This window comes from Hyla sarda, chromosome 3, assembly GCF_029499605.1.
Source record: "Hyla sarda isolate aHylSar1 chromosome 3, aHylSar1.hap1, whole genome shotgun sequence".
NCBI classification, from domain to species: Eukaryota; Metazoa; Chordata; class Amphibia; order Anura; family Hylidae; genus Hyla; species Hyla sarda.
Window position 1 is genome coordinate 326,266,913 of NC_079191.1, and position 23,826 is coordinate 326,290,738.

Sequence of the window (23,826 nt, forward strand, 5' to 3'; positions counted from 1 at the left end):
TGTCTCGAACAGCCCCATTTACCCTTTTTTTCCTGGGTCACCGGGTTACCAGGGACCCAATTGACTCAGAATCGCCGCAAATCGCCGATCTGAATTGACCGGCGATTTGGGCGATCGCCAACATGGGAGGGTCTCAGGACCCCCGCAGAAGTGTGCATGGGGTGCCTGTTGACAGATATCAGAAGTCATCCCGATCCGCGGCGGGGACCGAAATTCCCACGGGCGTACTGGTACGTCTTAGGTCCTTAAGTACCAGGGCGACAGGGTGTAGCTGTATTCCCTGGGTCCTTAAGTGGTTAAGGGCCTAGATGCTGTGACATGACAGCCAAAAGTACTCACCGGCTGGTGTTGTACATGAAAACTTTTTTAAGCGTACTGTAGCACATTTTTCTGCCCTCATAAGTGCATACCACATACGTACATCTAAGTGTTGTAACATTCTGTTCCTGATAAAGTCTTAAGGGCCTAGATACTGTGAAAGGACAGCCAAAAGTACTCACCAGCTGGTGCTGTACACATACTGTTTTTAAGCGTACTGTAGCAAATTTTTCTGCCCTCTTAAGTGCATACCACATATGTACATTTAAGTGTTGTATCATTTTGTTCCAGATAAAGTCTCAAGGGCCTAGATACTGTAAAAGGACAGGCAAAAGTACTCACCATCTGGTGTTGTGAACAAATCCTTTTTTAAGCGTACAGTAGCACATTTTTCTGCCCTCATAAGAGCATATCACATACGTACATCTAAGTGTTGTACCATTTTGTTCCTGATAAAGTCTTAAGGGTCTAGATACTGTGAAAGGACAGACAAACATACTCACCAGCTGGTGTTGTACACATACTTTTTTAAGCGTACTATAGCACATTTTTCCTCCCTCATAAGTGCATACCACATATGTACATCTAAGTGTTGTACCATTTTGTTCCTGATAAAGTCTCAAGGGCCTAGATACTGTGAAAGGAAAGCCAAAAGTACTCACCGGCTGTGTTGTACACAAAAACTTTTTTAAGCGTACTGTAGCGCATTTTTCTTCCCTCATAAGTGCATACGACATATGTACATCTAAGTGTTGTACCACTATGTTCCTGATAAAGTCTTCAGGGCCTAGATACTGTACAAGGCCAGCCAAAAGTACACATCTGCTGCTGTTCTAGACAAATACTGTTCTAAGCGTAGTAAAGCGTATTGTACTCCCCTCATATACACACTAAGTATGTCGGGCACAGAAGTGCTGGGGCGTGTACAGAGGAGTGACAGAGGCCTAAATTCATCAGGTGCAGACAGAGGTCGCAGCAGACTAGGGACAAATGTTGGGCATGAATATTCGCATTTTGAATTGTTATCGCGAATTCGCAAATATTGCGAATATATTCGCTATATATTCGAAATTGTGAATATTCACTTTTTTCAACATATTCGCATATGTGAATATTCACATATGTGAATATGCGCATATTCGCATATGTGAATATTTGTATATTCTTTCTTTTCACTTGTGGGCCAATTAGAATGATGCAAATACACTTGTCAGAGGTTATCAATCTAGCAACAATCTAGTTACATCCCTAGCAACAAATAGTATAGTTGCCCACCCCCTCACTGTTTTCTTCCTCGAATACACGAATAGGCGATTATGCAATATTCACATATGCCAATATGTGAATATTCACATATGCAAATATAGGAATACAACGAATACGCAAAATTCGCGAAAATAGGAAGAATATTCGTCTATATATTCGCAAAATATCCTGAATTTGAATAGGGGCAATGCCGCTCATCACTACTAGGGACGAGTGGTAGCAGGAATCGCAGCAAGAGGCCTGAACTCCCGGTATCAGCTAGCGATCATGTCTTGACCAGCAACCCATCTGCCATCATCGATCAGTTTGCACGGTCATCCACTTCATCACAAGTGACATCTGATACCCCCAGTCAACAGTCGGTGGGTTCCTCAGACACAACCCTCAGTTGGCATTGCCTGGGAGAAGTCCTTGTCCTCCCATTGCCCTCTGTCCTATGCTGTTCCATCCCCTACAGAACTATCTTATGCTGTGGGTTAAGCTCCACTATTCAGTGAGCACGATCTAATAGAGAACAGACAGCAGCTACTGCCCAGCCAAGAAGTGGAAGAGACGTTTCCTCCACTGGGCGGGAAAGTAGTGATGAGGAGAGTGACGTGGGAGGTGGTGCTGCCAGCGTTTAGGGTCCTGAAGCAGACACTGTTGAGGAACCTGAGGAGGACATCAGTGACGTGCAGATAATGATGAAGCTGATCGTAATTGGAAGCCTGGTGCAGAAGGGGCTTCATCATCATCAGGAGAAGAGGGTTGCAGGTTGCCCGTAAGCCAGCAGCTGAGCCAGCAAGGTGGTAGCATGGATGGCAGTCAGCATGGTGGCAGAAGTGGAAATTCTGGACCAAAACATGCCCGGGGGAGACCACTTGCTTTGCGGCAGCCTACCTACCCGGGAGGTAGTGGAACAGGGGTTCCTGGAGACGGTGGCAGTAGCAGTCAATTAGTGCTGACTGTAGGTGGAAAAATCAGCTACTCAGCGGTGTGGCAGTTTTTCATCAAGCATCCTGAGGAGGTTAATATAGCCACATGCAAGATGTGTCGGCAGAAGGTGAAGTGTGCCCAGGGTCCCTATGTTGGCACCACGGCCCTGCGTCAACATATGCTGCTTCACCATAAAGCGGCTTGGGAGAACCGTGGCTCTGATGCAGTGTCCAGCCTGCTGCATCACCCAGTGGTACATCGCTCCCTCTTTCAGCCAGCCAAGTCTCCACCACCTCAGCCAAAGGGAGCTGTGTGTCACACCCTCTTTCTTTCGCTCCAGATGCTCCTGCTCCTCCTACTTTTAAATAGGAAATGCAAAATATGTGTAGCTCACTTAGGATAAAAGAAATAATGTGCTTGAGGTTAAAGGTGTTGCCTTCACCCAAAAGGCCTAATGTAATATGTAGAAATTATAAATAAAAAATATTTATGTGAACCAGTCCTCAAAAGCACAGGGGAGAGAAAAAGGAAAAGACTAGGGGAGATGGGATCCAAGAAATGGTCTTTATTATATAAAAAGGATATATATGACCAATCGCCTAGCAGGGCCCTTGCTAAAGGCGAATGGAATATACTGGGTAAAAAATAGATATAATAAAAAATACAGAATATAGTAGGATTAAAATGAAATAAATATGATGGGTAAGTAGCACCAAAGAAAATTCATTAATTAAATATCTGCTGCATATATCAGGAGAAAACGTTCTCAGTCCATATAATTCATAGGGATATTTCAATGAAAAATCCACAAGAAATGTCCAGAATGAAAAGTCACAATTAGTTTGGGTGTGTCCGGAGTAACGGTATATGGTAGTTAGTGTAGCGACAATAGCTACAATAGGAAATTCATGGACAGGTAATGCAGACAATGTGGCAAACACTGTCAGCGATGAAGATGTCAAGTCTCGGTGCACAGCACCACTCACCCTCCTTTGGAGTCCTCAGGTCCGGGCTGGCACGGCTGAGTCCGGCACTCTGGATATCAATGCCCGCCTGGGTGGTATGCTGGGTGAATGGCTGAATCTCCGGGGGTCCGAGTGTCCTGGGCTGGCAGAGGAGGCGTCCGGCCTTGGGGAGGATGATGTCCAGGAGTAACTCTGCCGACCGGGGCTGTGAGAGGATGCAGGTAACAGGTGGTGCGGATTGCACGTATGAATAAGGTGCTAACAGCGCGCATGCAGCAGTGGTCCCGGAATCGCGGGCATCCAGCTGTTGCAATTGGAATATGGCAGATACAGTCTATTTGAAGTGATATACACTTATGGATAAGGTGCAGATAATGGGCTAGACGCGTTTCAAGGCCGCGGGCCTTTTCTTCAGTAGCTGTAGCTATACGAACAGAGAAAAGCCATCACCAATTTCTTGATGATCCAAGCGGATAGGGGTACTCCCCTGTGTAACTTCAATGTCAATCAGTGGCAGCTCATACGTGATACCTGTCGTTTGCTCAGGCCCTTTGAGGAAAACACATTATTAGACAGTTGTCTGGATAATGGGATGAACAACATCATTCCACTGCTTCATCTACAACAACACGTGTTGTATGACTGGTCAGAGCACTGGAGACGTGGCGCCTACATCTCACGGCCACATGAGCCCTATGGGGGCTGAAATGGAGGAGGAGGAGGGGCACTGTGGAGCACAATTTAGGTTTTGTGAAATGGGCTGTTTTTCTAGTCATCTTACAGGAAAGGAGGAGCAGGAGCAGCCAGAGGAGCTAGAGGACCCAGACACATTGTGGCAGTATGCAGTGAAGATGGAGGTAGGGAGTCCCTCCGAGTCACTTGCACAAATGGCACGATGCATGCTCAGTTGCTTGCGTAGTGACCGCCAAATTGTCACCATTCGGCAGCGGGATGACTTCTGGCTTTCCACCTTATTGGATCCTTGCTTCTGGCACAAAATGGGGGCCATCATCCATCCTCTCACAGGTCTGACTCGGGGGGGCCTCTGCGCTCACCTTCCACTGCCATGGCTGCTGGGGAGGGGTGGGATGGCAGGAGCAGTACCAGCTCAATCAGCAGCAGCCTGAGTCTACAATCGCTAATGAGTACCTTTCTTCACCCGCATGGTGAAGCAACTCATCAGCAGCAGATAGACCTGGAGCAGGACCTGAACCAGCAGGTGATGGCATACCTTGACATGCCCATGCCAACACACCTTGAAGATCCGCTGGATTTCTGGGCAGCCAAGCTTGATTTGTGGCTGCAACTACCAGAGATTGCCATGGAAAAGCTGTCCATAGTAGTGTGCCATCAGAGTGGTTGTTCAGTGTGGCGGGGGCCATAATCACCCAAAGGAGAACTCGTCTGTCCATGAAAAATTTGGAGAGACTGACTTTGTGAAGATGAATCAGGCATGGATCAGCCAGGATTTCCAACTACCAATGCCTGATGCATCAGAGTAGATTGGCCATGGTGCCACACCAACACTTCACAAATATGGATAGTGCCAAACAGATTTAAGGCGCTACTCCCCAGTTTCAAACATTCCTCCGCATCAGACCTTTTTTCATCCACCTTCGTCACCAGGTACTGGTATTGTCACAAACCGCACCACTCTTTCACCGGGTCACTTTCAGGATGTTTCATTCAGCCACTATTTTGTCTCCTTATGCTTCCGCCATATCCAGGCTGTTCCATTCAGCCACTATCTGTTCTTCTCATACTGCCGCCAACTCTAGGTTGTGTTATTCAGCCACTATATGTTCTCCTCATGCTGCCGCCAACTCCAGACTGTGCCATTCAGCCACTATATGTTCTCCTCATGCGGTCGCCACCTCCACGCTGTGTCATTCAGCCACTATATGTTCTCCTCATGCTGCCACCAACTCCAGGCTGTGCCATTCATCCACTATATGTTCACCTCATGCTGCCGCCAAGTCCAGGCTGTGCCATTCAGCCACTAAATTGTCTCCTCATGCTTCCACCACCTCCTGGCTGTGTCATTCAGCCACTATATGGTTTACTCATGCTGCTGGGCCTGTGACATTACCTAAAACATTTTAGGGTAGCACTAGCTACCATAAATCTTCAAATAAAATTTGAAAATTAATCTTTTAATCTTAGGGTTTTTGAAGCCCTATTGTCTCCTCATGCTGCCGCCAGCTCCAGGCTGTCTCATTCAGCCACTATATGGTTTACTCATGCTGCTGGGTGTAGTACATTACCTAAAAAAATTTATGGTAGCACCAGCTATCACAAATCTTCAATTTAAATTTGAAAATGTATCTTTTAATCTTAGGGATTGCTCTCCTCATGCTGCTGCAAACTCCAGGCTGTGTCATTCAGCCACCATATGGTCTCCTCTTGCTGCTTCCAATTCCAGGCTGTGTTATTCTGCCAGATTATGGTCTCCTGATGCTGCTGCCATATCTTGGCACTGTCATTGTGCCACCATGTGACTCTTTGTTAGATTGGGTTTTGTGGTCATACAGTATTAGTTCAAAGTAATAGCCGGGACATTAAACTAGGTAATCTAATACAAATCTTAAATTTTAATTAAAAAAATCGATGTAATCTTTTCAAAACTGAGGCTCTATGGTCTTCGACGTCGTATTACCTGTGGAATTATCAGAAGAATCCAATGAAACAGCTTGGAGCAATAATAATAAACCATAACTGATTAAATGGAACATTTGCATTTTCACAGTCAGGGGGGTGCTAATAGGCAGGGGCTGGATCAGGTGGTATATCGCCTGGCGGGGGACCGCCAGCTTGATGCTCACCAGAATGGGTAGTTAAAAAATTAAAATAAATTCTAATTATATTAAATAAAAATTACATAAAAAAATCTGCCACATCCAGATGCTTTGCGGCAGTGATTCTAATAGCGATGCTTGTAATCTGCATGTTATACTAAATAACAGTATTATTTCACTAACACAGCACCCTTCCTATGTGTGTAAGGTAAAGTGTACTAAACCCCAATTGAGCCTCTCTGTAGGCCAGAAATTGCTGTTTTTAATTTTGCTGCGAATAAATTCGGACCAAACTGTATTTCTTCAATAAGTTTGGCGAATCGGCTGAATGGAATTTTTCAGAAATTCGCTCATATCTAATTATATTCATTACATTTGCAGTCAAAAAAATTAAATCTCACGAAGCAGATCAAGTTTATTGATATGATAAATGCTGATAGAGAAAGTACACATTTGGTGGAAGTTGACAGTTTTACATTGCACACAGCATTACATAAACATCATAGATGAATTACCAGTAATCTAGAAAAACCGTAATACTCCAACTGTGATTAGCTTAACTGTGATATAACAATCAATGATAATAAAAAGGTAAGTATCCAATAGTTAAAAATAGTTTCTTCATAAGTAATATGTTTATATTTTTTACAAACTGTATCAATAAACATTTTCATGTTATATTTGTATCTAGGGATTCTTAATTGACTGTAGATGATATTATACATATACAATTATAGTCAAGAAAATACTTTATATCATATTTAGAAGGATTAGTCATAAGGCAGCACATAATGCACATTTTATTTTTTTAGTTAATGCAATAAATGGTGATAAATTAAATGTAACAAATATCAGTTAGTATTTTACTATTGTAATATATGTATGATAGTGCTTAACTTACATGGTTATGTCATCATAGTGATGCAGTGATCGTATATAGCTGAAGATGTTAGTCACACCATCAAGGCAAGCACAAAAGGCAAATAATATGTAACTAAACAACATTACCTAATTTTTTTTAACAATGGCTGAAATTCCAAACTCTTATAAAAGGTCAACAAGCTAAATGTTTTTTTTTTTTTACCTATTGCTATATATGTATAAATATTTGTTGTTTACAATAATGTTCAAAATTTTACTCTTTGTCAGTACATTCCACCTATGCTTTACATGCAACCATATTTTCCATGACCTGCATATTTACCCTCAAATTGTAGGTGTAGGCATGCAAATGGCACCTGTGCTTTTTAATTAACTATTAAACTATACAGTCAGTAATGAAATTATTTTATTTATTCCATGTATTTATCAAAGACCAAAGCATACTTTGAAGGACTGAAAAAAGGCATATTTGTTTTCAAAAAGTCCTTATCGTGGCAAAAAATTCCATGAGATCCAATATATATTTAGAATGTTTGCCCTTGAAAATTTGTTGACATTACAACCTTTGTATTGTATTATGGCTTTTAGGTTATTTGAGAATCCCTGGCTTTTCTCTGTCAAATACTATATGTTACAAAGTATATTACTACTCTTCGCTTCGTAGTTTGGCTTGTTTACCAACCTGGCTACTTCTATTCCCGACTTCTTCATTGTGTCAATATCACTATGCATTTTACTGATGTACATGTCCAAACAAGAGTCAAGGATAACCCTGGAAAATAGTTTTTAAGTTGGCACAGACAACGGGATACATAAAGGGTATTTACAGTCTATAAGTAATAAGGTATTTACAGTCTATAAGTTATGCTTATTTTGTCTTAAGTTGGTGACAGAATAACACAGAAAGTCATTAGAGAGGTTTTCAACAACTTGTCGGGTACTGTCCAGTATCTTCATGCGCACTTTTGTAAAACCCATTCGAAGCCTTTTCCAAATTGTATAATTCTTCTTTCATTTGTAAAATGTATATCTGTACATATCAAATTTGTTGTTATTTTACATTTTTACACTATATATATATATATATATATATATATATATATATATATATATCTTATGCAACATACATATGTTGCCTCATCACAGAAAATACCAACTCTGTACAGTGACAATCTTTGTCTCCTATTGAAGGTGCTTGGACTTCATTGTGCCAAACAAAAATATAAGATTTCTAGTCTCATTCCACCAGTGGATTAAAGCCCTGTAGTTATCTGAGTAACTTCTGAACTGATGTCCTCTCTTGCAGGACCTCCTGAATCCAGACATGACATTTCCACGGCTAGTCATACCTGATGGTTAGTCCTATCTACTGTGTTGGCAGTGGAAGCGTGGTCACGTGTATTGTGACGCATGCGGGTAGAGTTTTGCTGCTCTATAGTTGAAGATGTAGGGATGCAAAACTCTCTAAAGCATCTTTTAAAGTTCTCATCTAAAAATGCATAAAGAACTGGGTTAAGGCAGCTGTTTGTGTAACCTAGAGCAATACATACATGCCAGGTCACTGTCTGAAAAAGAGAAGGAGGGATATTAATCAAGGCCTTAATAATCACGTATATGTGAATTGGAGTCCAACAGACAATGAACACAGCAACGACAACAAGGACCATCCTTGTTATTCTTCTCAGATTCCTGTCTTTTTCTTTGGATCCAGACAGCATTCGGACACTCTTGAGCCGTAAGATCATCATCCCATAACACACTGTTATTATAAGGACTGGCATTATGAATGCAAATATAAAAACACATATTTTCAAGAGGTTGTCCCAGTACCATGAAGGGTGTGGAAATTTAAGCGCACAATCAGTTGACCCTTAAAAAACAAAAGAAGTAGTTAATATTTATTTTTGAAGTTCAAGTTAAAGCATTACTGTTGTTAGAAACAACTTTTTTCATTAAATACATCCTTAAAAATGAAGCATTTTCCAAATGTTCTTCATTAAAAGATTTGATTGCTAAAGATGTAAAAAAAAAAAAAAAAAAAAAAGGGCCTAGGGTTCTTTGTCCCTTTAATTAATGCAAAAAAAAACTGGTAACCAAGTCCTTTTGGTCTAAGCAACAAGAAATGTGGACCTGGAAGTGTGGTTACCTACCTGCTGTGCCTTAGCCCCTTAAGGATGCAGGGCATACCTGTATGCCCTGCGCCCGCTCCCACGATCCTGTTGGCTAATGATAGCTGGGACCCGGGGCTAATACCGGACATGACCAATCATGGTGGTGTCCGATATTAATCCTTTAGACGCAGCGATCAAAGTTGATTGCCGCGTCCAAAATGTGAAAAAAGCATTCCCGGCAGCTAAGTCGGGCTGATCGGGACCACCGTGGTGAAACCACTGTGTCCCGATCAGCTAGGACGCACCAATGATATGGCATAGCATTGATCAGTGTATTTAATCAATATACTGCATGTTATAGCCCCCTATAATATTGCAAAAAAAAGTGTAAAAAAATAAGTTAATAAAATAAGTTAATAAATGTAACCCCTTCCTTAATAAAAGTTTGAATAACCCCTTCTCCCATTTAAAAAAAAACAAAGACTATGTAAATAAAAATAAATATAAACATAAACAAATGTGGTATTGCCACGTGCGTAAATGCCGGAACTATAAAAATATATCATTAATTAAACCGCATGGTCAATGACGTACACGCAAAAAAATCCAAAGGCCAAAATAGAGTATTTTTGGTCACTTTTTATACCATAAAAAAATGAACAAAAAGCGATCAAAAAGTGTGATCAAAACAAAATTGTTACTGATAAAAACTTCAGATCATGGCGCAAAAAATTAGCCCTCATACATTCCCGTATGCGGAAACATTTAAAAGTTATAGGGGTCAGAAAAGGACATTTTTAAACTTATTAATTTTCGTGCATGTAGTTATGATTTTTTTACAGAAGTAAGACAAAATCAAACCTATATAAGTAGGGTATCATTTTAACCGCAATTTTGTTGCACAATGATTGTTGTTTTTTTTTGCCGTAGATCTTTAGTAAAATGACTGATGTCATTACAAAGTAGAATTTGTGGCACAAAAAAAAGCCATCATATGGGTCTGTAGGTGCAAAATTAACAGGGTTATGATTTTTAAAAGTTGAGGAGGAAAAAATGAAAGTTCATTAACAGAAAAATGACAGATAGTCCTTAAGGGGTTAATGCAGTGTATAATCCAGCTTTTAACAGTGTGAGCTAAGCCCCTGTGAGATCCAGACAGCTTGCAGTCTTTTTAGAAGAGGAGCATTTCCATGCACACTGACAAGCAATACAAGGTGCTAAATTATTATAAATTTGAAAAATTATTTATCTTTGATCATTTTCTGAACTTATTTCTTGAGTATTTGAACAGTATAGGTTCCCCATGGCTGCTTCACAGTTATAAAAAAAAAAGCATGCACTTAAAGCACAAAGCTTTGCAAAATTAAAAATGTTTATTTTTTGGCATAAAATTGAGGTTTTTCTTGTGTACTTGAAACACATTAGGTTCATATGGCTGCATTAGCATCATAAAAAGCATGCACTTCAGGCACAAAGTTTTGTAAATGTAGAAATGTCTGTGCAGACCTCATGACAAGAGAGAGGGGAGGGGGAGGAAAAGAGTAAGTTTGTCATGGTTCTTAAGAAACACCCCCCAGCCTCCAAGAGAAGTGCAAAAAAGAGTGAGTATAGTAAGACGTAGATCAAAAGGTATTTTACGTATAAAAACATGCTTAATTTTCTGCATACAGGTCTTAGGGCACAGTACTACAATGACTTAAGCTATTTTTTTTTTATTTTCTTACTAATGACAGTAACTCTTTCAATAAAAATAGCTTGGGCATACAAAAAAGAAGAAACAAGGAAGACGTTGATCCAGAAAAGTTATGCAAAATCTGGCTTTATTGGATATAAAAGCAGTACATGAAATGTAAAAAGAGCAGCTTCTGGACTTTTCGAACAGAAATCCGTTATTTGTTACAGATAACCTATGAATGCCCGTTACCCAGTTATATAGGCAACCACAATCCGGTGGGGCAAGAAAAAAACACACATGCAGTTAATGCAAAATGGATTAAAAACCATGTATTCATCCATATTGTAGCATGTCAATCATAGTGGTGTGAACAGGACCCATGATATATCCAGGACAGAAGTAACTGTACCAGTGCCAACATGCACCCATATAATGTATCATATGAGACAATACACTGGAAATAAAATGAGCCACCGTTCACATACTGCGTATTTCGCAAAGGAAAATACAGAACCACTGTACAAATAATGGCATACTTCCATACGAATAAATGTGTAATAGATTTCCACAAAAAAATGAGTTAATTTTATTTATTTTTTTTTTACCGAGTGGAGGCAGTAGAGAGACCTAGAATGCCAATAAATAACACATTGCTAATAACATAAAAATATTCTTTGTGAATGTAGAAAGAAATAATAATTTTTACATTATTAGCAATATGTTATTTATTGGCATTCTAGGTCTCTCTGCTGCCTCCACTCGTTGGTAAAAAAAAAAAAGAAATTCACTTACTTTTTGGGGGAAATCTATTACACATTTATTCGTATGGAGGTATGCCATTTTTTGTACAGTGGTTCTGTATTTTCCTTTGTAAAATTTGCAGTATGTGAACGGTGGCTCATTTTATTTCCAGTGTCTTGTCTCATATGATACATTATATGGGTGCATGTTGGCACTGGTACAGTTAATTCTGTCCTGGATATATCACGGGTCCTGTTCACACCACTATGATTGACTTGCTACAATATAGATGATCAAATGCTTTTAAGTCATTTTGTATTAACTGCACGTGTGTTTGTTCCTGCCCCACCGGATTGTGGTTGCTATATAACTAGGTAACATGTATTCACAGATTTTTGGTGACAAAGAACGGATTGCCGTTCCAAACGCGACCAGAAGCTGCTCCTACCCATTCACGTTTGATGTACTGCTTTTATACCCAATAAAGTTGGATTTTGCATTAATTTGCTGGATCAACTTCTTCCTTGTTTCCTGTCTTCATGCACCTGGTCCCGGCGGATCCATGCAGATTTTCCGGGAGGGGAGCTGGCTATTACATTGTGTTTGCTATGATACAAAAGAGAACCCTTACTATCAGTCTATAATGTAAATATAAAGCTTTCTTTGTTCCCAACAACAACTAATGGCAGTGCAGCTTTCATTTTTCAAGAGCATTATTAGAAATAAACGCTGCTCTGTTATAGACCACCAAAGGGCAACAAAGACAATTTATGAATCTCCATAGAAGAATTCTATTTTATTCAAAGATGAATGTTACACTTTTGTTGATCTAATGTTCAATGCCCTGATAATTCTGTTTGATAAAATAATGAGAAAGCACATGGTTGAGTTGATATAAAGTAAATAAGCCATAGCTTTGTGAATAATTCTTGCTTTGTAGAAACTAGATACGGTTTGAAATGTGTGATCTTCATCCAAAGGAATCATCTGTGAAATCAGCTGGGCAGCCTGTCCGGCACATTTCACTTCATTTTCTATTTATGAGGGACAAACACCAGGGATTTTTCTATTGCTGTAATCCATGAGAATAGTGTAGATTTTTCACTGTATAGTTTTTATAAGAAATTCAGGATTTTTCATTTAGCATAATGCGCTACAGGAGTCTTTGCAGTTTCCTTATTTTTTTTGTGGTATTACCAAGAAGGCCAAAAGCTGACCTTATTTAACACTATTAGTTGCTTTTACAACCTTTCTTAAATAATTTAAAGAGAACATGTTACCTTTCCTGACCTGCCTGTTTTAGTAAATACTTGTATTTCCCGCTTAAAAACAATTCAGGAACATCTTTTTGTATAGCTCTTTGCTATTCATCTGTTTTTCTTACAAGAAAGGTATGACTAAATAGCCAACTGTGTGTAACCAGCTAAGGCTTGTCCCTATATTGTATGTCAAAGCTGACAGTGAGGAACACCCCCTCAGCTGGTAACACCCACTTGACTATTTAGTCATACCTTTCTAGTAAGAAAAACTGATAAATGGCATGTTTGTATCTAATATATTGTACCACTAATTAAAAAATGCTAACAAAAAAATTATTTGCATTTTTATCATGTTGGGAATTTTTTTTAATATATATATTTTTTATTTTATACACTTTTTTTTAGTACCCATACAGGACTTTTTAAAAGCAATCACTAGGTGGCTTATAGACATCAATTCAATACATGTCTATTGTATTGACCTGTGAAATCTGTGCTGTAATTGTGTAGCCTGCCTTAGGTAAGCTGTATGAGTAAAGTATGTATGGCCAACACAGTGGCCTTCAGAAGGCCTCTGGGTGCCATAGCATAGCAAGATTGACATCCTGCAATTGCGTTGTAGGGGTGCTGATCAAAGACTTGACACAAACAAACATTCAGCGCCGATAGGAAACTATAAGAAACTATTTTGGTACTTTAAAATAATGCTCTATTTCAAATGACTTACCTCTTTCAGTTTTTGTGGTTGCCATAAACATTACGGGCAGTCCGATTGCTGAAGAAAGGATCCAGTTGCAAACGTTAACAATTTTGGCATTTCTTGGTGTCCTGAAATCAAGAGCTTTTACTGGATGGCAAACAGCTATATACCGGTCAACACTCATTGTAGTCAGAGTGAAAATGCTTGTGAACATATTATAGTAGTCTATTGATATAACAATTTTACATACAATATTACCAAAGGGCCATGTTCCCATAAGGTAGTTCACACTTTGAAAGGGCAAGGTACTTGTTGCAAGGGCATCTGCTAAGGCGAGATTAAAGATGTAGATATTGGTAGCTGTCTTCATTTTGGTGTATCTAGAATATAGAAGGGTGATCCATTAGCCTTTGATAATGTCCCATATTTTTATCATAGACATTTATTGCCATTAAAAAAGTGTGTTAACAAGAGATCGTACTGTAAGTATTGAATATGAGTATAATTAAACAAAAAACATTCTTTATATTTCAGAGTATAAAAAGGCTAAATGATTACAAATAAAGTTTGTGTGTGTGTAGTAAAAAAAATTACAATTTAAAAGGGTGCCCCACTAATGACACTTATCACTTATCAATAGACTAAGGATCCCCTGTGATTTTAAGAATGGGGATTCTTAGTTTCCTGTTAGAATGTAGTGGTGGTCATGCATGCTTACTGCTGCTCCATAACTGAAAATAGCCCATAGGGATTGCTGAACATAGCTCAGCTTTCTCTGGAAATTCCATGGACTGTACCTTTTCATTGGAAGTTATAATATTGTGGTAAGGAGATGAAGAAAGGCAATGCCGCACTCACCATAGGTAGTCAGACTTAGTCTATACGTGGGAGGTGCCCCCGCCTATCTGATCTATGTACCTGCTAAGTTTTTCCTAATAAAGAAGTCAGACTACCTACGGTGAGTGTGGCATTGCCTTTCTTCATCTCCTTACCACGATATTATATCTACTTCATGTTCATATGTTGAGCACCACAACCAGACTCACCCAGTGTTCACTTATCCCAGCATCCGATGTTAAAGGGAAAGTACACCTATGTTGAAGTGCCAGACACTACTACTTCTACATTTGTTGTTTTCATTGGAAGACTCTGAACCTCCATTCTCTAGATCACAGGGGTCCCAGTGATCAGATCCCAAGATCATATACTCCTTTCCCCTTCTGTAGATAGGGAATAGTGTCATTGGTGGAACAATACTTTTAACTCCTACTTGGGACAAAAACTTAATGCATTTTCTATTTAGCCCCGTGGAGAAAGACATACTGGGGTGGGGGGTGGGGGGGAATTTATGAATGGATTTTAAGTTTTTAATTAATTTGCACTTCTCCACTAATCTTTTGCACACATTTTAATACATTTCCACCATTTTATTTACTGCATTTTGTGTACTCTTGTTAAAACTTAAGGGGGGATTTATCAAACCTTGTGCAAGGGAACAGTGGAGTAGCTGCCCTAAGGCAACCAATCAGATTTCAGCTTTCATTTTTAAAAAGGTCTCAGAAAAAAATGAAAGCTTAAATAAGATTGGTTGCTATGGGAAACTGCTTCAATGTTCCTCTGCACAAGGCTTGATGAATGCCCCCCTTATATCTAAAATATCTACAGTAGTAATAAACAAACAAAAATAATAATAAATCATAGTATACCACTGATATTTTATTTAAAAAATAAGCTTCTAAAGAATAAATGATATGTATAGGAAATACACACAGAATCCATATCAACCAGTGATATGACAGATTGCCTCTGTGGCTCTGTAGATATAGTATTTGTACAGAAAGTCATTTGTCTTCTGAAACATTTTGTAGGTATTTCCTTTGGTATTATAACAAGACATTTTCATAAACTAGACCTAATAGACTGTCTGAATGTTTTTATCTGTTGTTTATAATGAACATTAATTAAAAAAACATTTACTTATGAATTAACTAAAAAATGTGTTTAAGCAAAAACTGTGCGCTAAAATCTATTTAAGCTACACCCTTTTTCCAGCAAGCCACACACTTATTGATAAAACACTTCCCTTCTCAAGTAAGTCCCATTTTCTTATTCTTTTGGAGTACTGTGTGTAATAAATGTGTAGTAATAGCCATGTGTCACAATTCTGGAACTGTTTATATAGGCCACTATGTGTGTAGCCATCCTTATTTAATGTTATAAAAAGTAAAATAAAAAAGAATTACGCCAAAGAACAATTCTGTTCGTAAAAGTCAATACTACTAAAAAGGGGCCACGTTAAAAATTCAGCTCCCCCTCAATATACCAATGTAAAAATGTGTTCACCCTACATTTAAATAATGAAATTGAGTACCATTTCAACCCAAGTTTGAATACAAACAAAAGAGAATGCTTTCAGCAAATGTTTCTTTTATTAACTGTTCAATGATACATGACTGTAATTGGGAAGTCAATACAATAATTTATTCAAAATTAGATCTTATTGTTTAGCAATTATTCTCCATTAGTTTGGATGCAAAAATCGATATGTGCTAACACATGCATATCATAGAGTGTTATATTACTTACAATTATTTTAGTAATTGCAGACCCTTTCTTCGGCAAGAGTAAAACAATGCACAAATACAATATGCAGCATAAAAATGTTGTGGATCTGACAATGCCACTTGATACAACTCACATGATATAACAAAGTGTCTTTATTTTCCAAATGTCTGTAGGTAAATTTTTATAGACCCATTTACACACATTCATGCACACACACATTTATACACACACATTTACAGTCATGAAACATGAAACTTGGCACACATGTTACTTATATGTCAACAACAAACATAGGATAGGTGATTTAACCCTTACTGATCCCTATTTGCCAGGGTCAGAGTTGTTTAAAGTCCCACACAAGTCTACGGGAAATATATCTTACAGCATAACTTCCAAACGGCTGGAGATATTTCAATAATACTTGGTCACATGGTACTTATATGTGTTACTTATATGTCCACTTAAAATATAGGATACTTTAACCCTTACCTACTCCGATTTGTGAGGGTCTGGGTTTTGTTTAAAGTCCCATGCAAATCAATGGGAAATGTATGTTCCCACATAACTTCCGTATGGCTGGAGATATACACATATTACTTATATGTCAAATTAAAAGATATGATAGTTAAATTAACCCTTACCTACACCCTTACATAAAAGGTGGGTTTTTGTTTCAAGTCCCAGGCGAGTATATGGGACTTCCAGTGCCTTACTCCACAAGCTCCGCTCTGCATCTCCTGGTGAATGTGTCAATCTGGCTTGCAAGCCACACCCCATCTCACAAAGAGAGGAGGTCGGGATAAGAGGTCGAAATATGAGGATGGGATATGAGGTTGGGATATGAGAACGGGATATGAGGTCAAGATAGGGGGTCAAGATAGGAGGACGAGATAGGAGGTCGGGATAGGAGGTCGGGATAGGAGGTCGGGATAGGAGGTCGAGATATGAGGTCAGGATATGAGGACAGAATATGAGGATGGAATATGAGGACGGGATAGGAAGATGGGATAGGAGCAAGGGATAGGAGGACAGGATAGGAGGTCGGGATATGAGGTCGAGATAAGAGGATGGGATAGGAGGTCAGGATATGAGGTCGAGATATGAGGTCGAGATATGAGGTTGAGATATGAGGTCAGGATACGAGGACGGGATATGAGGTCAAGATATGAGGAGGTGTGTGGATAGGAGGACGGGATAGGAGGTCAGGATAGGAGGTCGGGATAGGAGGTCGGGGTATGAGGTCGAGATATGAGGATGGGATATGAGGACGGGATAGGAGGTCGGGATATGAGGTTGAGATATGAGGACGGGATATGAGGTCGGGATATGAGGACGGGATATGAGGCCAGGATATGAGGTTGAGATATGAGGATGGGATATGGGGACGGGATATGGGGTTGAGATATGACAACAATATATGGGGATGGGATATGAAGTCAAAAGCTTCCTCCTTTGTTGATTTTCCTCCCCCAACAAGGATGAGGAAGGAAAAACCAGGCAACGCCGGGTACTCAGCTAATATATATATATAAAACTCAATGGCCCTCATTTACTGTTGCAAACCCGACATGTTTTGTCGTTTTGTACGCAAGATTCTGTCGCATTGCGCCAGAAATTCTGTCTGCGCCAAATTTTGCTAAGAAAACCCAGAAAAGGCACATGGCCACCAGGGAAAGGGGGCGTGGTCTCCGAAAAGAGGCGTGTTCCTGACATTTTCACAAAAAAAAAAACAACATATTTACTAAGGTTTCCACATAAAATGTGGTGGATTTAAGCTGAGGAAAACCAGACAAATCAGAGCATGTGTAAAAAAAAGCAAAGTGTAGGGAAAGTGGAAAATGTAGGGAAACTTTAGTAAATATCATGGAAAATAAATTGTAGAGAATTAAAACCCACAAAAAAACCTACACTCTACTCTTAGTAAATCAGGGCCAATGCGTGTGTATGTGTGTGTCTATGTGTGTGTGTGTATGTGTGTGTGTATGTGTGTGTGTATGTGTATGTTCCAGCATCACATCCAAACAGCTAAAGATATTAACATGAAACTTGGTACACATGTTACTTATATGTCAACAACAAACATAGGATAGGTAATTTAACCCTTACTCACCCCCATTTGTCAGGGGCGGGGTTTATGTTTAAAGTCCCATGCAAGTCTATGGGAAATATATGTTACTGCATAACTTCCAAACGGCTGGAGATATTTTGATAATACTTGGTCACATGTTACTTATATGCCCACTTAAAATATAGGATAGTTAATTTAACCCTTAACTACCCCATTTGTGAGGGTCGGGGTTTTTGTATAAAGTCCCATGCAAATCTATGGGAAATGTATGTTTCTACATAACTTCCATACGGCTGGAGATATTTCAATAATACCTGGTACACATATTACTTATTTGTCAAATAAAAATATATGATAGTTAAATTAACCCTTGCCTATACCCTTATATAAAAGATGGGTTTTTGTTTCAAGTCCCATGCAAGTATATGGGACAAGCCACACCACATCTCTCAAAGACACGCCCACTGTTTAAGCCCTACCACTTTTATTCTCTACCCTTTTGTGCATTGGTCTGGCTTGCAAATCATGCCCAGTCCCACAAATCCACGTCCCCTTCTATTTTCAGCTTACAATATCTTCATATCATCATCACAAATCAGTCCCACCTGAGAACAGGATATGAGGATGGGACATAAGGATGGGATATGAGGACAGCATATGAGGACGGCATATGAGGTCAGGATATGGGGACAGGATATGTGGTCAGGCTATGAGGACGGTATATGAGGATGGGATATGAGGTCGGGATTTGAGGTTTGGATATGAGGACGGGATATGAGGGTTGGATAGGAGGTTGAACTAGGAGATCGGGACGAGAGGTTGGGATATGAGGATAGGATATGAGATTGGGATAGGAGGTCGAAATAGGAGATCGGGATATGAGGATAGGATATGAGGACAGGATAGGAGGTCGGGATAGGAGTTCAAGATATGAGGTCGAGATATGAGGACGGGATATGAGGAAGGGATATAAGGACAGGATATGAGGTCAGGATATGAGGACGCAATATGAGATTGAGATATTGGGACAGGATATGGGGTTAGGATATGACAACAATATATGAGGATAGGATATGAAGTCAAAAGCTTCCTCCTTTGTTGATTTTAGTTCATAGTGACTTACTATAGATTTCGTCTTCTGTAGTAAAACCGTAAGAACAGTTGGGGGTCTGAATACCCCTTGTACCCCTCCCTTTCTATAACGAGGGCTCAGGACCCATGGCAAATGCTGGACATCACCAATCGCAGCATGCGTAAATGTCAGAACTATAAAAATATTACATTAATTAAACAGCATGGTCAATGGTGTGTACAGTACATCAAAAAATACCAAAGTTCAAAATTGCATATTTTTGGTCACTTTGTATACCCTAAAAAATGTATAAAAAGTGATCAAAAAGTCACTTTTGGTATCGACAAAAACTAGAGATCACGGCACTAAAAATGAGCCCTCATATAGCCCAATATACGGAAAAATATGATTATGACATTTTTAAACATGCTAATTTTGGGAACATAGTTAAAATTCTTTAAAAGAAGTAAAACTAAATCAAACCTATATAAGTTGAGTATCATTTTTATCATTTCGACCTACAAGATAAAAAATAAATAAAAAATAAAGAAAAGGTGTAATTTTTCCCAAAAAGTGCTCTGCATAGAATCGGAAGCCCCAAAAGATACAAAATGTATCTTTTATTTATTTTTTTTTTTTTTTTATTTTGTCCCACAATATATATATATTTTTTTTCACTGTAGATTTTGTCAAAATTATTGATGTGAGAAAAAACCCGATGTCCTGAAGGGGTTAATGACCCATATAATTTACATTCAATAACTCTAGGCAGCTGTGGCTGGCATGGAGCAATTTTCAATGCTGTCTATTAACCATTTAAATTTTACTAACAAAACTGACATCAGCATTATGAGTTGTGCAGTGGCTTAGATTGCCGATGGCAGGCTTTACCAAAACAGCAACTTAATTGATTAATGGAATACATTTGCACTGCATTGATGTGTATGAGTAATTGCATGATTGCTCATACAAGTCTCTATACTAGGGGGACTTAAAGAGTTTAAAACGAAATAAATATTCAAATCGACCCCTAAAATAAAAATACGCAAACAAAAAAAATGTTGACTAGGCTGAAAGACTTAAGGCGTCCTTGATGATCATAAACTGAATTCAATCTGTTCAAAGTTTTAACTTGGATTTTGCCAGAGCTGAAATAGGGCAATATGTATGATGCCTTACCATATTCAGTGTCTCGCAGCTTTAAAAAAAAAAAAAAAAAAAAAAAAAAAATAGTCCTGTTATTTGTTCAAGGTTGATTTGTTATGCAACTCACTATTCAATAACTAATTAATTAATTAATTAATTAATTAAATTAAGAAACTTATATGTCTGCTGATGTGTCCAAATAACTTTTCTCCAACATTCCACCAACTTTGTGTCACGACTCGGCTGGCTGGAGGTGGATCCTCTGTGCCAGAGAGGGATTGGCGTGGACCGTGCTGGTGGACCGGTTCTAAGTTGCTACTGGCATTCACCAGAGCCCGCCGCAAAGCGGGATGGTCTTGCAGCGGCGGTAGCAACCAGGTCGTATCCACCAGCAACGGCTCAACCTCTCTGACTGCTGAAGATAGGCGCGGTACAAGGGAGAAGACAAGAGCAAGGTCGGACGTAGCAGAAGGTCAGGGCAGGCAGCAAGGATCGTAGTCAGGGGCAACGGCAGGAGGTCTGGAACACAGGCTAGGAACACACAAGGGAACGCTTTCACTGGCACAATGGCAACAAGATCCGGCGAGGGAGTGCAGGGGAAGTGAGGTATAAGTAGGGAGTGCACAGGTGAGAATACTGATTAGGCCTGCTGCGCCAATCAGTGGCGCAGTGGCCCTTTAAATCGCAGAGAGCCGGCGCGCGCGCGCCCTAAGGAGCGGGGCCGCGCGCGCCGGGACAACACAGACGGGGAACGGGTCAGGTACGGGAGCCGAGATGCGCATCGCGAGCGGGCGCGTCCCGCATCGCGAATCGCATCCCGGCTGGGAGTAATATCGCAGCGCACCCGGTCAGCAGGTCTGACTGGGGCGCTGCGAATGAGAGAACGCTGCGAGCGCTCCGGGGAGGAGCGGGGACCCGGAGCGCTCGGCGTAACAGTACCCCCCCCCCTTGGGTCTCCCCCTCTTTTTGGAGCCTGAGAACCTGAGGATAAGACTTTTGTCCAGGATGTTGTCCTCAGGTTCCCAGGATCTCTCCTCAGGGCCGCAATTCTCCCAGTCGACCAAGAAGAATCTTTTACCTCTGACCGTTTTGGATGCTAGAATCTCCTTCACAGAAAAGACGTCAGAAGATCCGGAAACTGGAGTGGGAGAAACAACTTTGGGAGAGAAGCGGTTAAGGATGAGTGGTTTAAGGAGAGAGACATGGAAGGCATTGGGAATACGGAGAGAAGGAGGAAGAAGGAGTTTGTAAGAGACAGGGTTGATCTGGCACTTGATTTTGAAAGGACCAAGATAGCGTGGTCCCAGTTTGTAACTGGGGACACGAAAGCGGACATATTTAGTGGAGAGCCATACCTTGTCTCCGGGAGCAAAAATGGGGGGAGTTCTTCTTTTTTTATCAGCAAATCTTTTCATCCGGGATGAAGCCTGTAAAAGAGAATTTTGGGTCTCTTTCCATATGGTGGAAAGATCACGAGTCACTTCATCCACAGCGGGCAAACCAGAGGGCAAGGGAGTAGGGAGGGGGGGAAGAGGGTGACGGCCGTACACCACGAAAAATGGGGACTTGGCAGAAGATTCGGAGACTCTGAAGTTGTATGAGAATTCGGCCCATGGTAGAAGATCTGCCCAGTCATCCTGGCGGGAGGAAACAAAATGCCGTAAATAGTCACCCAGGACCTGATTAACTCTTTCTACTTGCCCATTGGATTGGGGATGATAAGAAGAAGAGAAGTTTAATTTGATCTTGAGCTGTTTACAGAGGGCCCTCCAGAATTTAGACACGAATTGGACGCCTCTATCTGAGACGATATGCGTGGGCAAACCGTGAAGGCGAAAAATGTGTACAAAAAATTGCTTTGCCAACTGAGGCGCTGAAGGAAGACCAGGAAGAGGAATAAAATGTGCCATCTTGGAAAATCGATCAACGACCACCCAAACAACTGTGTTGCCACGGGATGAGGGCAAGTCCGTAATAAAGTCCATACCAATCTGTGACCAAGGCTGTTCATGAACAGGCAGAGGATGAAGGAGACCAGAAGGCTTCTGGCGAGGAGTCTTATCCCGGGCACAGACAGTACAGGCCCGCACGAAATCAATAACATCAGTCTCCAGAGTCGGCCACCAATAAAATCGAGAGATGAGTTGCAAGGATTTTTTGATGCCCACATGGCCTGCGAGGTGGGAGGAGTGTCCCCATTTGAGAATCCCGAGACGCTGGCGTGGAGAAACGAAGGTCTTCCCTGGAGGAGTTTGCCTGATGGAAGCTGGAGAAGTGGAGATCAGACAGTCCGGAGGAATGATGTGTTGCGGAGAGACCTCTACTTCAGAGGCATCAGAAGAACGAGAGAGGGCATCGGCCCTAATGTTCTTGTCAGCAGGGCGAAAATGGATTTCAAAGTTAAAACGGGCAAAGAACAACGACCACCTAGCCTGGCGAGGGTTCAGTCGTTGGGCAGACTGGAGGTAGGAGAGATTCTTGTGATCAGTGTATATGATAACTGGAAATTTTGATCCCTCCAGCAGGTGCCTCCATTCCTCAAGCGCCAATTTAATGGCCAGTAGTTCTCGATCCCCGATGGAATAGTTTCTCTCCGCCGGGGAGAAGGTCCTAGAAAAAAAACTACAAGTCACAGCATGCCCGGAAGAATTTTTTTGTAGAAGGACAGCTCCAGCTCCCACTGAGGAGGCATCTACCTCCAATAGGAAGGGTTTAGATGGGTCAGGTCTGGAGAGCACGGGAGCGGAAGAAAAGGCAGACTTGAGATGTTTAAATGCGTCTTCCGCTTGGGGGGACCAGGACTTGGGATTGGCATTTTTCTTGGTTAAAGCCACGATAGGAGCCACAATAGTGGAAAAGTGTGGAATAAACTGTCTGTAATAATTGGCGAACCCCAAAAAACGTTGGATAGCACGGAGTCCGGAGGGGCGTGGCCAATCTAAGACGGCAGAGAGTTTATCTGGGTCCATTTGTAGTCCCTGGCCAGAGACCAAGTATCCTAGGAAAGGAAGAGATTGACATTCAAAGAGACATTTCTCCATTTTGGCATAAAGTTGATTGTCACGAAGTCTCTGAAGAACCATGCGGACATGCTGGCGGTGTTCTTCTAAGTTGGCAGAAAAAAATCAGAATATCGTCCAGATAAACCACAACACAGGAATATAGGAGATCACGAAAAATTTCATTAACAAAGTCTTGGAAGACGGCAGGGGCGTTGCATAGGCCAAAGGGCATGACCAGATACTCAAAGTGTCCATCTCTGGTGTTAAATGCGGTCTTCCATTCGTCCCCCTCCCTGATGCGGATGAGATTATAAGCACCTCTTAAGTCCAGTTTGGTAAAGATGTG

At 40.6% G+C, this 23,826-nt stretch overlaps 1 protein-coding gene across 1 annotated transcript in view; it reads right to left on the reverse strand.

Annotated features, from left to right (window-relative positions):
* Positions 1-6,656: 6,656 nt before the first annotated feature.
* The window catches only part of OPRM1 (opioid receptor mu 1), a 126,887-nt gene continuing 109,717 nt past the window's right edge, over positions 6,657-23,826 (reverse strand). The window contains exons 2-3 of the mRNA XM_056567257.1: positions 13,655-14,007; positions 6,657-9,011 (exon numbers count right to left, since the gene is read on the reverse strand). Of these exons, the coding sequence (XP_056423232.1) occupies positions 8,485-9,011; positions 13,655-14,007 (880 nt within the window). The 3' untranslated portion in view covers positions 6,657-8,484. The remainder of the gene's footprint in view (positions 9,012-13,654; positions 14,008-23,826) is intronic.